General features: G+C 37.3%; 1 protein-coding gene across 2 annotated transcripts in view; it reads right to left on the bottom strand.

Annotated features, from left to right (window-relative positions):
- NAV3 (neuron navigator 3) overlaps positions 1 to 18,027 on the bottom strand; it is a 270,447-nt gene that overhangs the window by 142,490 nt on the left and 109,930 nt on the right. For both annotated transcript variants that reach the window (XM_074902825.1, XM_074902824.1), the window contains exons 6-7: positions 3,831 to 3,899; positions 1,006 to 1,145 (exon numbers count right to left, since the gene is read on the bottom strand). In XM_074902825.1, coding sequence (XP_074758926.1) covers positions 1,006 to 1,145; positions 3,831 to 3,899 — 209 coding nt within the window. The remainder of the gene's footprint in view (positions 1 to 1,005; positions 1,146 to 3,830; positions 3,900 to 18,027) is intronic.

The raw sequence follows: 18,027 nt of genomic DNA on the forward strand, positions 1-18,027 counted from the left end.
TGATAAAATAAATTCCGCTACAGAACTATCTAAAACATTCAACCCTGACAGTAAAAATAAAGAAATAACTATTGAAGGGATGGTTTTATATCTTCAGATACAGCTAGGGGCAAAGTGTGTTCATCAAAATTCTGTAAAAAAAATCTGGATAGCTGCCTGTTGCTTGGATGAAGAACATTCACTGCATACTTTTTCCTCCCACAGACCCCAAGGATGCAAATGGGTACTATGTATATTGTATCATTTTCAACTGTATTCTAACCCAGAGATATGAATAAAATGCTGTTCATTACACAAAGGGAGAAATAAGAGGGGAAAGGGGATGGATTAGTTACACAACTCAGAAAGCTGAGTTTTTAGATTATTCTTTTTGAGATAAAGCCTGAAGAGGAACATTTTCCAGGAAGACAGTGTCAGGGTGGGAGAAATGGAAGAACCCATGGAACTCAGTCTGTTTCCATAATGGATGTTCATATTTAAAGAAGGCAATAAAACATGAACAAAGAACTCAAATCCCTGTAAAATTTCATTACATTTGACTTAATTTTCCAACCCCTATGCATACTTATATATACACTAGGTAAGTTTCTGAAGGAATAGATACATGTAATATTCTGATGCAAATATAATAGTCTAATTCTTCTCCATTAGAGGCTAAGATGCAAAGTCCCCTGAAAATTATGGCAATCTTTTGGGTATGAGTAAATTTGAATATGGACCAAGGTTAGGCATCCAATATGGACTAATTTTTACTGCAGAAAGATCACCCAGTGATAATTCCATCAAAGAGGGATAAAATATAATTACATCTTGAAAGTTTTCAGTTCTGAACGTTAATCCCAACTCAACCATATGTCCTAATTCAGAGCCCTGTCTCCATAGGTTTTACTGACCAAGTCTAAATATTACATTCATTTCTTTGCTCCTTGTGGATGGGTTCTTTTGGTATTTTTTTTTCCAATTGTATGTTATGTAGAGTAAGCTTAGTAACTTTTAATCACTTACCTTTTTCATTTCCATTTGCATATTGTGGAGGCTTGTTTTTGTCAATGCTGTTAAAGCTCTGGCTTCTCCGATTTAAATTAGAAGCTCCCTGGACTTTGGTACTGCTGCCTGCAGCTGGCACCCTTGAGGGTCCTGGAAGCCTGGAATGGTATAATCAGAAATCAGTTCACTTTATGTAATGCAACCTACAGAGGAAGCAGTATGCAAAGATCAGACCAGAATTTAAAACCAACAACTGAAAACAATGATTTCAGGTAAACAACAATGAACAGGAGGATTCAAATTAGTTAGACTCCACAAATGAAAATAAAACTTATCTTTACACACACAAAAGGGAAAAAAATGCTTTCTAGAGTCACAAGACATGTAAGAAGATGCTTTGCATTTGCCATTAACATTGCTAAAACAGATTCACCCTAACAAACCTTTAAAGTGAAATATCAACTTTTATTTAAATATGTCACTTTTGAAGATAAAATATTGCAGAAATTGATTAGAAAGTACAACAATACATAGTTGGGAAATATTTCATATCTCTTACTTTAGTAAATATTTCAAAGCTGTGTTTAGAATAAATGCTGGCCTTTTAGTTATCTTTGTTATTTTTCAGAGGGCTATTGGCTAAAGCACTTGCACCTTACTATTTTAAATGAAAAATACTGAAAATACGTATTTCAGCTAGTTGTTACAGATGCATGTATAACTTTTAGATACGATAGAAGTATATAATCTAGACTATACAGTTCATTTGTTAGTATTTGCTGCCACCATCTGAACCTTACTGTGTGACTACGCTAAGGAAAAAAATATAGACCCTGTTATCCGTGGCATGTGTAAGCCTGCATTTTTTTTCTGTTTCAGTCTGTTCTCTGATGTACGATTCTTTAATACATGCTTACTTCAAACTTTCTGAGCATCTTTATGAGCACCCCCACTCCCTTCCAGTTTTATTATCTGATAGACAAAATAAAATGCTTGAACCAGTGAGAGGCTTTTGCCATAGAAGAATATCTCTCTTCTGCTTCTCACTTATTGGAAGTATATGATGATTTTAATAGTGGCGATACAAATTATACCAGTTATCAAATTCTGTTAGTTTCACTATATTATGAAAGAGCAGCGTCAGAAGGAAAAAAAAAAATCACATAACACAGAATTACAAAACGTTAGATTTCTTCCAAACTTTTTTTTGGTTTAATATACTGGTGTAACAAAAATGTTCAAATAATTTTATTTTCATTAGCAAACACATGTGAACAGCTCCATGTTCTCTTCCTTTACCAGTTTAAGCCTCAGAGAGCTAATCCATTAGTTATTTTTATGGCTCACTCTGGCTGCCAGCCTGCCCTGATACTCTCTGTGCCGAGCCCAGAGCAGACTGTCTCTGCTCTGCAGCTGTATGAATGGTAACCTTTACCATGACCCATGAATTCTAGTGATCTTCTGTTCCCTGAAGAATGCACTAAAACAAACTTAAAAATCCATTTGCTCCTTCTCATTACCCTAATTTGACAGGCAGTGAGAGCCTTGAGATTGTTTGTCAGAGGTAATGAAAAAGCAATGGGAAGGCATGTGCAACACTGGAAACTCATCTGTTAAAATATAAAATAGTTCTGCATATATTCTGCATGCCAGAATTTGAGAACTTGCCACAGTAAGCATATTATACATGAGGTCATCTGCTCTACACACTTTCCAGTTTACCTCATTTGCTGTCTTTTTTAATTGAATTCAGGCTTTAAACTGCTCTTGCAGAATCATGTTAAGCAGCTAAGGAAATGCAAAGAGGAGAATAACAAATAAGGGACATGTCACATACCTCTGAACAGGCTTCGGAAACACTGCCACAGATTTAAAGTATTAGACAATAAGACCGTTAACCCCAACATGTTGAATGTGGACAAGACAGGAACATCAGCAATAAGGAAAAGTGAGGACCTATAAATGCAGGTGCAAAGCAACTGGACCATGGTATAGCTCATTCCAAGCTATCACCAGCAACTCAAATTGTGTTAGTGCACTATACCACAAAATGCAATCTTTTTGTAGATTATGCAATTTAAAGTTCATTGTTCTCACCAATGAACTGTACAGCAAAGGTATAATTAATGAACACATTAATTATTAACCCCCCCTTCAAAAAAAAAAAAAAAAAAAAGAAACGATAGTAAGCTTTAGACCTCAGTTTCTTTCTTCTGCAGCAGTCTGGCTTGTAGATTTTAGTGCTCATAGAAATGATAAACTCAAAGTACTGATGAAACCTGAAACAGATCAGTTCCTACACACAGCTGTCAAATTCACTGCCAAAACAAAGCATCTCATCAGTGGGAACTGTGTGCAGCTGACTCTTGATGGAGCAGAAGTCTTGGAAGTTGGTTCTTTTTTTCTGCTCTGTTTTGCTTCTACGTGAACTTGGGTCTCTGAGGTCAACATTTCAGGTGGATTTGTGATACATGCAAAACATCTAGTAGGAATTAGAATGGACTCCCAAACTTCTTTTCACTCATGACTAAAGTGAGGATTTGAGCCAGAGAGTAGAGAGCACTAAAATCACCAACTAATCCCTCACATCTAATATTTTACATGCAGGATACAAAGATGCAAGATACATAACAACTAGAAATATTGCTAATAGACAGTACAAATCAGCTCCTTCCAGACCATACAAGGCTTTCCTGTGGCAAAGCTCATTGCTGCGAAGCTTGCACGCATAACATAAATACACATTGTTTAATGTCTGCTTATGTCCTAAGGACAAAATATCAATGGGCATATACTTGCTTGAGTACCACTAACAAGCAATAAATTAGAGATATTTAACTGACCTAGAAGTCTTTTTTTGACTGGTTGCAATTCCACTGTGATTAGACTGAGTTGCATATCTGGCTGTGAGACTGTATGAGAAGAAACAGAGAAATTGAATTAAAGAATTTCTTTGAACATGTATAGAAAGAACACACTTACCAGCAAACTATGAGTTAATGAATGCAAATTGAACATGGATAGAAAACACAAATTAACTGGCAATAATATGAAATAATGCAAACATGCAGATTTTTATGAGATGCAATGAACAGATTATGAAATAATGGATATTGTTATAGCTTGTCTCATTTGCTAGAAATTATTTTAGGAATAGACAATGTGGGCAAATTTCTACAGTGACTGAATTACTGAAGTCTAAGCTCAGTTCACACAGAATGTACCTCAAAACTCTGTGCCTTTTCTTTTTTTCATCCACAAGAAGTACTAAACACAAATACACAGCTACTAGTCTCTCCAGCAATCTGCATGGGTTCACAGTCTAGCAGTGAGGAACAAATCTGCTATACCAGATCCAGCATGGACTCAGGAAAAATCCTGATAAAGAAACGTGACCCTCCTGACAGCAGGGCTATATGGAAGAAGCATCCCATCAGAATTTTCATTACTGTTACAGCAGTACAGGTCATATATGTGATACATGACCCAGGCAATGAAATGAATCAGAGGCCTCATTAGGAAAGCCCTGACATGTGCTTAGACTCACTGTTAAATTCCACAGGAAAATACACCTTTGTCTATTAAGGGATCTGAGTGGTATTTCTGCAACAGAAGATAGGCTGTGCTACAGCACTAAAAACTGTATGTTCTTTTAAACACCCAACAATGTGCCATTACTAAACAGTAGATTTATGCCTCTATTCTTTTAGACATTTGCACAGGGGATATATCAAATGTACAGACAATGTAAGGCCTCCTGCCAGGTAATTTCCGTTACTATAAACAGGTGCATCCTTTGGCATCCAATAGCCTAAGGATATAGACAGGTGCCTAAGCCAGGTGCAATCACAACATCGAATTCCTTGCATTATTAAGGAAGTGACAGAGAACTGAGTAAGCAGAAACTTTGATAGTCACCGATTGCTTCTGTCTCTTACAGTTCTGTATCTTCCAGAAATTCTGAGTAGCAGTAGAAACACAGTGCTTTAGACCTGGCTTTATAGACCGGCAGCACTTATAAAAAATACCTGGTGGTATTGAGTCTACCAGGAAAGTGTTAAGCAATTTCTGCTAGTCCACTGAAGCAGATAGCCTGGATATAGAACAGATGGGAGAAGCCCTCAAAGAAGAAAGGTCTTCCCATACTGGTACAGCAGTCCTGCAGCGGGGCAAGGAAAAGGCACAAACCAAGGGACAATGTGCGACTTGAATGGGATGCATGATTATTGTTACTTTACCAAATTAAGCCCCAGTAAGAGGTTCAGCATTGCCTTTGTGCCTGCCAATTACAAATAGCACATGTGCACATGATGAATACAAAAAAAAAAAGGGGCGTACTTCAGTCTTAAGAGGGCAAAAAGGAATTGTTCAATATATAAACGCATCATTCAGTTCTCTGACATGTATTTTCACAGTAATGCAGAAAAACTGCTTTTTTATATGACCAGAACTTCTGTGGGAATTATAATAAATTATAATAGTCATAATAATTATATTTTTATCTAGTCAGTATGTTAAATTACATTTCATTTACAGCTTTCTTAATAATGTTTGGATTTAAGATGCAAATGTGACATAGGATGTTTTGCTGAAGGTGTTAAATTTGTGGCTGACATAATAGCCAATGTTTTGATAAGATCTTCCACTCATGTTTTTTTTCAACGTATTTAAAATGAAAGAATCTAGAAATGGTTAGCTGGTTATCTGCATTGACTAAACAAAGAAGTTTCTGAGAAAATGGTATGTCAAATAAAACCTCAGTGCATTTATGTTGTAAAAGGTAAAATGATACACAGTACAATCAACATGGACAGTGAGCTGGAAAAACAGAGTGAATAGGATGCATCTTAACCACTGGATGAAAAGGCTGAAGCTTCTGTCTTGCTGTAGCATATCATAGCTTCTCTATCTCAAACAACACAGTTTCAAAGTAGCTGGAAAGGTCAAACAACTTTTATGTTGCCCAGTTGTTGATAAGGTAGCCCACAGACAGATGGCACTTGTTCTTTATATGAAACACCTATCGGGAAATGCTTGCTAGAATGCTTTACTTCCTAGCTTGTTACGAGGGACTCTATCCACAAGAAAATTCATGAAATATCAGCCTACAGACTGCTTTCAAACTTTCCAGACAGGCTTGAAAGGCGTTGATGTCAACGTCAGTAAAGTGTCATTTCCACTATGATTGGGTAAATTTATTTTCCTAAGTAATGTGACAAATGAAAGGGAAAAAGAGAACTTTAACAGTCCATAAATCAGGTGCATCAAGTTTCTAATGACTTTGGGGTTTCCTTCTCAGTTAACACTGGATATGATGGACATATTAAAGTTTTGCATGGATACCTATTTCCTAACCGCTGGCCCCATTATTAGATGTGAACTATAACACATCCAAAGTCTAGCCACTCTTTTAAATGTATAAACAAATATCTAGCTGCTGCCCTCCATCCTATCAGATAATTGTCTGAGGTTTACATCTGGCAATCAGGAAAATAACCGTGTTTTTCTTAAAACAGTCATTTTTTATGCTTACAGATCCAGAAAAAGGTTTAATAAATAGGTACTCCATTAAACCAGCAGATTCATGTTAACAAAGCAGACAGTACAAGTTTAACACTACAGCATTTAGGACAATGAAGGATTTATTTGTCAGAGGGTTGGAAAGGGGGATTTTTAAAGCCTCCAGTTCTCAGCTGTCTGCTCTCAAGCCCCTTTCCACTGCCATAATACTCCCACCATCAGACTTGCACGACATGGTCACAGCTTTATAGCAGTCATCTAAAAAGCCAAGCCACAGTGCACTGGCAGGAAAGGGACATATGAAGTACAGAGGAGACTAACCCTAACTGCAGAGCTGGCAGAAAACCCTACTGCTCCTGCGGCTACAGCCCTGTATTGCAATCCTGGAGGCAACTGTGGCACCGGACCTGGGTCAGGAACAGGCCTTGTGGCCTCTGGCATCAAGCTTAACTCTCCCCTTCCACCTAGTGCATAGAGGAAGTGAAGGCAGATGCTCCTGGTTAATCAAATCCTGTTTAAAAGATGGTCTAAACATATTTAATCCAAACCCCTTAGAAATCAGCTGGACTCTTCAAACTGGCTGCCAGTGGAAATCAAACCCCCATCTTTTCTCTCACAAACCAAGGAAACACTAGCCAACACAGCAGATATGAAATGGTGACCGTGGGTAACTTCTGTTGCTGGTCCCTTTGTTAAATGCTGTGAGAAAATGGAATATACATGCTGAAACTGCCCAGAAAGGCAGTTAAGCACAGAGGTAGCTGGAGTGGTACTGAGAAAGAAGCTACAGAGAGGTCAGAGATTGACCTGGCTGTGAGGTGCTGACGGGAAACACCACAGCTGTACCGAAGTCATGCTGGTTGCAAAACCCAGGACTCTGCGCTGCGCCACATGGCTGTGCAGCACAGTCAGTCGTGTTAGGAAGCTGTGCTCCATGTTCCACCAAGACTGGGAACTGATGGAGGGCATGCAGTTGCAGGCAGGATAAAAGGATTAAGAAATGGTCCTAAAAGGTGTAGGGCAACCTAGAAAGTCAATATAAGCTACAATAATAAAGGTTCTTAACTGCCCTCCCAATGAAAGTGAAGTGAAATATTCAACTGAAATGGGTAAATAAAAACACAGAGGATGAAGAGGGAAAGCAAGGGATTGCTTGACACTGGACTAAACTGCCAGAAAGTCTGTCTTGTTGCTATACAAATAGCATGGTATAACAGGAAAGAAACAACTCCTTGAAAGTGTGTATACCACATAAAGCTGAAGGATGGAGCTCCTATAAACCTGGATATCGAGCACAAATCAAGCTGAAAATATTTTAACCTCCTTCTTCAAAAATTAACCCATACAGCATCACCATGAATATAATCTACTTTTTATTAACAGTCTTTCGAAAGATCAAAAGGATCATGTTACAGCACACTGTCATTTTTCTATAATGTTAAGAGTCACATGGTGGTTCTAAAATGCCAGCTATGTGATCTGTTAAATTTAGACAAAATGCAAAAGGGTTTGCAGTATGTAATCAGTCTTTCAACCTTACTGGCATATTTGAATTTTAATATGATGTTGATCTTAAAAAGTGCATTTATATCACTAGGGTGACTGCACTCCAGAACTGTTCAAGACTTTTCTATTAGAATGATTCCCTGATAAAAACTAGGTTAAAAAGAATGCATTTTCAACATTAAAATTTTCCCAAAAGGTCTTGATTGAGCTGTACATTTTTTTTTTTAATTAATTTTTCTTAAAATGAGCTCCTTGGCTGTACGATTCTCATCAGCCTGCCTGGCATAAAGCACAAGTTTTCTAAGGTTCACCCAACTCCAAATACCAAGTGTATCTGGAGAGATGCCACAGGAAACAAAAGTTTCCAGGCTCCTCACCATACCAAACAGTCTGGGCAGGTAAAAGATCCCTGATTCCTCAAATGGACCACAAAGGAACAATGAGAAAATAAAAACCCGTAAATTTTCCCACAGACAGTATTTTTCAGACATTTCTTTTGCATTTTTAGCCCAGTTCTGGTGAATTAATTGATATATGCTTACATCTACATACATGTATCTATCTACTTATATATGTTTTAAAATGTAATTTATTTATATATGAATGTTATACACTTCTGTGTATTTTATAGATATATCTGTATTTTATAGTTTATAGTTTATATATGTATATCTAACACAGAACCACACTTTTGTTTTTTTCATTCACAAGAGGAAATGTGTATGGCTCAGGCAGTTCTAGCTCATATCATGTCATCTGTTCTATATTAGGTTGACATTTTTCCTTTCCACTCTTCGAACTTCTGGCGTCTTATGCAAGAAGTCTGTCTCCAACTGATTCAGGCTTGGAGGTATAAGTAAAACGGTGTTTTCAGTGTTTTCCTGTTGTTCACAGCTCATAAACTAAAATGCAGTTAACCCAGTTTTGCATCAACATTTATGTTCTTGCAGAACATGGTGACTTGTAGTAAGAACGAATTGTCTGCCACAGTGACCATACCTTTCCCACCCTGCTCCCAGTATTTGTAGTATGGGTATTTAGTGGAACTAAATGAAGGAATATATGAATCGCAACGTTAAATAAACAAAGAGAATAACAACAAATTAATAAATGTGCTACTTCACTACTGTGCTTAACCTGACTTGTAGCTCACCTGAAATGATACAATCTTTTAAAAAACAATAATTTCTCTGAACAAATCAGCCAAATAGATAACAGTATATTGCCAGAACTAGGAGTAGGCCCTTAGGGACCAGTTGTACCCTTTTATGGCCTTATCTCCATACCTCTTATGATCTTACACTAGAACAAAATTATATCACATGATCTGTGCAGAAATGTATGTCACTATTCTGTTTCACGATTTGATAGAATAAGACTGTAACAAAGTTTTCTCCTAGAGAAAATTAATAAAGGGGTGCCAGAAAGCCTGAGGCTGTCAGTTCTTCAAATCTACACTCATTGTCTCTTGAATTTTTTCATAGAATTCCAGAAAGTCCACATTCATCAACACACCTTAAAGTATGGTTGGAATTTTTATAAACCTGCATCAGTCAAACAATTATCACATAGTTAAGCTTGTTTTTATTGAAAGTATTAAAGTTCTTTTCTGAGCATTTTGTTTGGTCTTCCCATTGACTCTGAAATTGTAAAGGGCTCCGCACCATAAAGAAATTACAACAGATTCTACCAATATTTCAGCTATGTTCCCATAAGCATTTTCATAAAAGCAGACAAAACCATAAATACATATAAAAGTAATTTTCCTAAGCTTTTAATTTATTTCTTGTAAGTGTGGTCAATTTGAAATATAACAAAAGCTCATTTTTTCACTTCTATTTTAATCCATTTTCCATGGTCAATAATTGTCATAAACAGCACTGCTTGTTCTTCTTAGGAATTGTATGGATTTGCATTTTTTTTTTTTTTTGGTAAATGAAGAAAGAAAGCCATCTTCTCCATAGTGACTGCAAAGTGTAATGTTATTTCATTAAATGACATCTGCAAAACTGCAATATGCACATTTTTTGCAGTCTGTGAAAATACTAAAAAATCAAAGTTGACAAAAAGGACTGACAGTAGCAAAGAAAGTAGTAGGACAAATATAAAATTATGACTTAAATGAATATAAGAATGCAAGGAAAAGACTGAGTCACATATTGCTATCAAGGAATGCATTAAGGAATAAATAGGAATAATGAAAGAACATTTTTCTTTAGAATAGGTAAGAATGAAGACTGCAATAATTCAATATGGCTCCCATTGCATTTTACATTTACTTTAAATTTATTTGCCATATACACAAAATTACAGGCAACCTCAAATGTTTGCAAGACATCAGAATTAAATAGGTGGCAGGCTTGGGAAAGGAAAAAAATTCATGGACACATTGCAGCAGATCTCATTTTCAGAGAATGAGAATAATTAATGAATATCTATGGAAAGTGAGGGTAGAGTAACAAAAAATGTCTGAAGGGAAAATAGCTACATTATAAAGCTTCTATTCCCTCAAAAGGAAATATACAAAAATTTGGATTCAAATGCTGCAAGTATGAATGGGACATTTCCCATTAAATTCTGTATGATCTGGATTAGCAACAGAGAAAATTATGGCCAAAGTGCACCAAAACTGAAATATAAAAATTAATGAGTGGCAAGGGAGACAAGTGTGGCCAATGAAAATATCTGAAATGCACACAACGAGAATTGTCACTAAACTGAATTAAAACACTGTTGAAAACTGTAAGAATAGATAATGAGAAAGGATGACAGTCACATTTCGAAATCCAAACAGAGCAAGAGGCAGAGAAAGAAATATCATTGTTGAGCAGATAGCAGAGGTAATTTATAAAGAGGAAAAATCAGTGTAACTACATGTGACAGGTTCAGACAAACATCAGGTACTTTGCAGAGGGGACAAACTGTAGAACACACTAAGTAACACACGAGGGCAGGTACCAACCAGTAAAGGACAAGGTTTTCAGGATCCAACCCACAGAATTATGTAAAGAGGTAAAAGATATAAGCAGTTTCTGAGAGTTAGGTAGTGAAATGGTTAAATAGATGAAAAGTTTAGAAAAATCTTAAAAGCTATCAAGAGGCTATAAAATGCCTTACAATTTACATTTTATATTTTCTATCTACTAGATGCTGTATTATAGCTATAGAAAAGACCATTTACTTCAAAAAACTGAAAGTCTGCTTTGAAACTTTTTTTGCCTTATTTTAAGCTTCAGAAATATTATTAGATATCTTCTTATCTTAGAGAGGGTGATCTACAGGGAAGTATGTCACAAATACATTCTGATGATTGCACTGTTCTGCTTTTTCTGTATGAAGGTTATTAGAAAGGCTAGTCACTTGTCATCATCAAAAAGTAACCATTTTGTGTATGGTAATTTCTAAGTCTTTCAAATAAAACAAGTATGTATTATGAAACTTCAAATAGTGCTGATGTATTTTTTCATGCTGTTTTAAAATACAGCCATTAAGGTGAATTTTAGGGGAAAAAAATTGCTAATGATACTGTGGCAGTAATATTAATATGCAGGAAGCTATGAAGGTGTATTTTTTATAATGTTCTGTCAATATATTATCACTGTAGCCTAGAAAACTCCTGAGACTGCAGTAATTCCCAACATGTAATGACAGTTCTATCAAATGTATAGATTAATTTCATAGCTACATGTGAACTGCTTTTCCCGATGACCTATATCGTGCTTATCACAAGAACAAATCTCTAATTTATACAACTCATCATTATTAAATATCATCTATTTGCTTAGGTACACAGTTAACTGATTTAATTGGTACACAGAGATACTATATGCTTTAGTTGCTTGGACTTCAGGACAATTAAGATGAAAGAACTTCCTTGCTGAAGTTCCTTTAACTGGGAATCATGAGGACTCATTGCCTCCACCTTCTTAGCTCAGTTGCTAGGGAGAGGGGCTGGAAGAGGCAGGTAGTGGCGGGGGACCCTTCTGAAAGAGTCAAAAAACCCATGGCAAAACTGAAAGCCGAGAAGGCAGAAGCCCAGAGAAGAGGGAGAGCCTCAAGCCTCCTCCCTCTCGTGTGGGAAGAGTGGGCTGCTCACAAGGGCAGTGGGGACTCAGAGTGGGCGGAGACCGGAGTGATGATGCCCAACGCCCCTCACATACAAGAGCAGCCCCCAGGGAGTGTGAGTGACCAGGATCGTGGCGAACAGGGCGAGCAAACAGGGCATGACACGTCAGAAGGGTGAGGTGCGGCAATTTGCACAGCAGTTCGTGTGGACAGGGCACAGTCCATCTCCTGGGTCTAGAACTTATCTGAGCTAGTTTCATCTTGAGTAGAGTTCAGTCTATTAGATGAGTAGACTGAACTATGGTCTCCACTCGAGTCAAAACCACCACCAGAAAGAACACGGCGACCCAGACGGAGCTGCCACACAAACATGCAGTGGTCCAGGTCCCAGGGATAGCCGAGCTCAAAGAGCTGTGGTGAATGGAGTTAAATCCAGTTGGCAGCTGGTCATGAGTGGTGTCCCCCAGGACATCCCACTGCTCGGTTTTGGGGCCACTCCTGTTTAACATCTTTATTGATGATCTAGACGAGGGGATCGAGTGCTCCCTCAGTCAGTTTGCAGATGACCCCAAGTTGGGTGGGAGCATTGATCTGCTCGAGGGTAGGGAGGCTCTGCAGAGAGACCTGGACAGGCTGGAGCCATGGGCTGAGGCCAACTGGAGGAGTTTCCATAAGGCCAAATGCTGGGGGCTGCCCTTGGGCCACAACAACCCCCAGCAGCGCTACAGGCTTGGGGAGGAGTGGCTGGAGAGCTGCCAGTCAGAGAGGGACCTGGGGGTGTTGATTGACAGCTGGCTGAACAGGAGCCAGCAGTGTGCCCAGGTGGCCAAGAAGGCCAATGGCATCCTGGCTTGTGTCAGCAATAGCGTGGCCAGCAGGGACAGGGAAGGGATCTGACCCCTGTCCTCGGCACTGGTGAGGCCGCCCCTCGATTCCTTTGTTCAGTTTTGGGCCCCTCACTACAAAAAGGACATTGAATGACTCGAGTGTGTCCAGAGAAGGGCAACGGAGCTGGTGCAGGGTCTGGAGCACAGGTCGTACGGGGAGCGGCTGAGGGAACTGGGGGTGTTTAGTCTGGAGCAGAGGAGGCTGAGGGGAGACCTCATCGCCCCCTACAGCTGCCTGAAAGAAGGTTGCAGAGAGCTGGGGATGAGTCTCTTTAACCAAGTAACAAATGATAGGACAAGAGGGAATGGCCTCAAGCTGCACCAGGGAAGTTTTAGACTGGATATTGGGAATCATTTATTTCCAGAACGGGTTGTTACGTGTTGGAATGGGCTGCCCAGGGAGGTGGTGGAGTCCCCATCCCTGGAGGTGTTTAAGAGTAGGATCGACTTAGCGCTGAGGGATCTGGTGTAGTTGAGAATGGTCAGTGTTAGGATAATGGTTGGACTGGATGATCTTCAAGGTCTTTTCCAACCTAGATAATTCTGTGATTGTGATTGTAATGATTGCATTTTTGAGGAGTGGAACAAAATGGGGCCAAAGCTGATTTTGAAGATAGAAAGATAGCTCAATTAAAATGAAATCCCTATGGTCCATTTGAAAGTCAGGTGGTGCAATCACATTAAGCAATGCATTCCTTATTATCTCCCAGATGCAGAAAAATACATCAGATTATACTAATAATAGTGGCCTGTTCACTTAGATCCTTGCTAGAAAATGGAGAATAGAAAGAAGAAATAAACCTTTTCCTAATTTTTCTTCTTTGCAGTTACTAGATAATGATTTTGTAGTAGGAAAGGCAGGAAGTGCCTACCTGTTTCCCTTCACTAAAACCAAGTGACTAGCAATATCAAGAGCTAAGGACAGTGAAGAGACTTGTTTCATCGCATGACTATGTACACATTCAAATTTTTAGCCTATGTCAGTGTAATGTACTCAGGGTAGACAGTTAACATATTTTAAACTTCAAGAACACAGAAACAAAGGCCTTTTTCTAAACTGAGAGTAGTGTAACCCAGATTGGCATACAGATTGCCAGTATTCTGACATGGATTTATTTAAATTCATAATCATAACCACTACATTTGCATTACTGCATTTCACACAGCACAAGCTGCGTGTCCAATATGCTTCATTTTTTCCCTTATACTTCTGAGCAGGAGGCAACATGAAACCCTGTTCCTTGCAGTAGTTATATATGCAACTGACTGTAGAAATCGGCTACCTAACTTTGTTTATATGCCTAGGAAAACCAGGGTGCTCTTTTAATATAACAAATTTAACAAAATCCATCTGGACCTCAAGCTGTGCTCATCATTTCTGTACGTGATAAAATAGTATGTCCATCTCGGGGAATCTTGCTGACAGCTTACTGAAACCAGTTACTGCCTAATCCATAAATGAGACAGAACTTCTTTCATCCACATGTGTTTTCTCTTAGTATCTGGGTGGTTGAAAGATCATCACTGCAGAAAGTTTAGATGTATTGCTGTGATAATGGAATCCACTAGCAAAGCAAAGCATAAAAATATAATGTAACTATTGTTGTCATCTATCTGTACTGACAGAAATAAATAAGGCCACCAGCACTGTATTTTTTTAACTATCTCAAAGCTGCAACAAAGTCGTAAGTAAAGAGTGAAGTGCCTACCTCAGATTTTGAAATATTCAATTCCCAGAGTCAGTCATACAAGAACACAGGAAATTTTAGGATAAAAAGAAACCAGAAATCATATCTAAAACCATTCTCTCTCTTAGATTACCATTTATTATTTACGACAGATTTTTCCACTATTCGTCTAAATAATTTTAAGAATGTTTATACTTAGGAGTAAGAAATTATCATCTCCCATAGGTAAAGTATATTATTTTCAATGAAATTTCACTTACCATAAATCAACTTTGTTCATTCTTTCTACACTGAATTTGAAATGTTGCTATTGGCCCTAGGATTAGATAAGCCGATGATACTCCTTGACATCCAGAGCATTGCTCCCCTTCTATTTGCACAATTCTCAAAATTCCAAGGTTGGTTGTGGACAGATTGCCTGGGATTAGGAATGTTAAAGTATTGCCACACTGACCAATTTTAGATGACTTCGTTAGGAGTCTGACATAGAAAATTCCTTACCCTCCTATGCAAACTTTACACTAAGGGGAGACTCACTCCTCCAGAAATCAGTTTAATTACATTTTTGATCTGTGTTTTCTCCTGTAGAAAACACTGATTTCCTAGTCATCCAAGGACAACTAGCCTCCTGAATGTCTTCTGAATTCCCAATTTCTGCACAAACCTAATCCTGTCAGTCTCATGATATTTTGATTATAGAAACCTTCCCCTAGGACTTCTGTTTGTTTACCATATCAGAACAACCCGGCTATGAAAGCTGTAGAGTCCTAATATCATCTATTGTGCCTGTTTCAGATTTTGTTAACAAAGGTACCAAACACTGTCTCCTTGAGGTTGATACTAAAGTAGGTTGGCTTCAGTGGCATGTGGAACAGGCTTAAACCCAGTAATGATCACAGACATCGATCATTACCAAGGACATCATAACCTGGAAATCAGGATGAGAGTGCCATCATTGTCATGACCATCATCAGGACCACTCTCTTAAATTATGAGAATGAGACATTAGCCCTGTACATACAAGAACAAAACTTTCTTGGTCTTCAGCAGCTTCTGAATGCTATCACTTCTGTATCCTGACCATCTTCTGTGTGACTTCTCAGAGGTATTTTCCTCTCCCATGTATAAGCTGTATTTCTCTTTGAAACAGTGGAGAGCATCACCTTTTCATACTTGTTTAACAAAGCACACACAACGCCATTTTGCCTCCCAGGAAATCAGGTTGAAATTAAGCAATATGTTTACTATACCTTAGATGGAAACAACAAAGATAACTTTTCTGAGGGACTAATCTAACCTAAAGTAACTGCAATTATTAAGACATAACTTCAAAGACTTAATTTACAACATGAAGTGTGAATGCTTATTGAACATTTTTAAAAAGTACAAAGTCTATAAAAAGCATCCGTCTTTTTCAGTGTATATGTTTTGGTTTTGTTTACATGTCTGCACAGATACAAACACATACATATCAAAAGCACTTAAACGTATACAGTGCCTCAAAAAGACACCTTTATCTCTCAAGTGTCTAACACAGTAGGAATATGTTAGTCTTCAAGTAAAATAAAAAATGCATGGGTATTAGAAGATAATTTTCACAATACCTTTGAAAATTTACTCAAATTACATTTGAAGAGCTTTGCCATTACTGAATCAAGATGGATGTGCCATTCAGGTGTTTGCTACTATATTAATTATCTGGTTTCTACCATAATAAAAGGATAATTTTTCCTGTTCCTCTCAAAAAACTGAAAGAACTATTTCTAAGTAATAAAAGACCACAAACCAAATCAATGGAAAATAATCTGTTATGTGCATTTGCCAAATATTTTTTCCAACATATACACCATGAGTAATTCGCTGCCTTACCGTTTTTACATGTCAACCCTTTTCACAGTATAAAATATTAGAAAACATAAAGTATTAAGAATTTATAAAAGCATATTCAGAACTTCAATATGCTAATAGAGGCTTAGCTGCACAATAAATGTGTAATAATAAATTGCCTTAAAGATTAACATCCACTATGAAAGGATAAAATAGCTCATTATATCACCACTTCCTTAGAAAAAAGTAAAATAACTCTATTATTGATAGTAGTTAAATTATCTATTGTGTTAATAATTTCACATGGAAAAGGTGAAGAATGTGACATCATTACACATGCTAGATTTTATCACTTTACAATACTCTTCGTTCAGTGAGAGAGGAAGATCTATGTAGCCATGTAAAACTACTTTTCACCAAAAATACCTGAAGGTCTGAGGTGTCCCATGGAGCAGCCATATAAATTACTTAGGACCTTCTAAACCATGAACTCCTGCCCTGTAAATCAGTCAGTCATGCTGGTTCCTTCTGCAAATAATGCTGAGACATAACTGCCATGAAAGCAATAATATAGAAATCAGTCCTGGGAGTCATGTAAACTACCTGTTCGCATTTCAGGCAACAAAAGGTGGGCAAGAGGCAAGATTAATCCCATTAAAGGCATTTTTTATTTTTTAATTTAATATTTGGGCTTCTTTCTTAACAGAAGCTCTTATTTACTCATTAACAGCTTAAAACTTAAAAACTGTTTGGGAAATAATTTTGAACTATTTTCCAAAATATTTGTTTTGATGGGAAAAAAAATAATTAAATTAAATGACTGCTATGAAAAGAAGGGTTGTTAAGTCCACCACAGAGAGTTCATACCAATGCATACTTGTATATGCCCATCTATTTGTAGGAAACCTGCTTTTCAAATGTAGTATTTTTTCTTAGAAAGGGACATACTGTTTTATGCCAATTTCCTAATAGTAATTCTAAACAGTGATGAATGAAAAAGCCAATTAGTATTAAAAAAAAAAAAAGAAGTATATTTCTGTTTGTTTCTAAGTCCTGGAGCTCCTTGCTTTGCTAGCAGTTCAGAATACTAGACACATTTGTAGCAGAAGATAGAAATCTTTCATTCAGTGGAAAGTTTTTAGAAGTAGGTACCTTTCTTTATCCTTAAAGTCTTTACTGAAAAATATATGGATAGAGAAAATCATATTCTCTCAGGGAATACACAAATTTATGGTGACAAACATTGAATTTCTGTATATGTGAAAGGAAACAGAAAAATTATTGCTTTCAGTTTACAGATAGGAAATAAGAAAGATAGTATCAATCTCAGTGTAATAATTTTTTACATAGAAACATTTTCAGCTGAAACATAGTTATGAATAGAAATTTAATCAAATAATGAAACTATTTTAAACTCCTGGCATTAAAGTAGAAGGTCTAAAGCACACTGGTGAAAGTAGAAATTTTGTTAAATCAGCTTTAGATGTCACTTTGCAAAGGCATGAATGCTGGGGTTCTAGACAAAGAATGACTGCCCTTCCTCGCAA

Source organism: Athene noctua, chromosome 3 (assembly GCF_965140245.1).
Source record: "Athene noctua chromosome 3, bAthNoc1.hap1.1, whole genome shotgun sequence".
Lineage (NCBI taxonomy): Eukaryota > Metazoa > Chordata > Aves > Strigiformes > Strigidae > Athene > Athene noctua.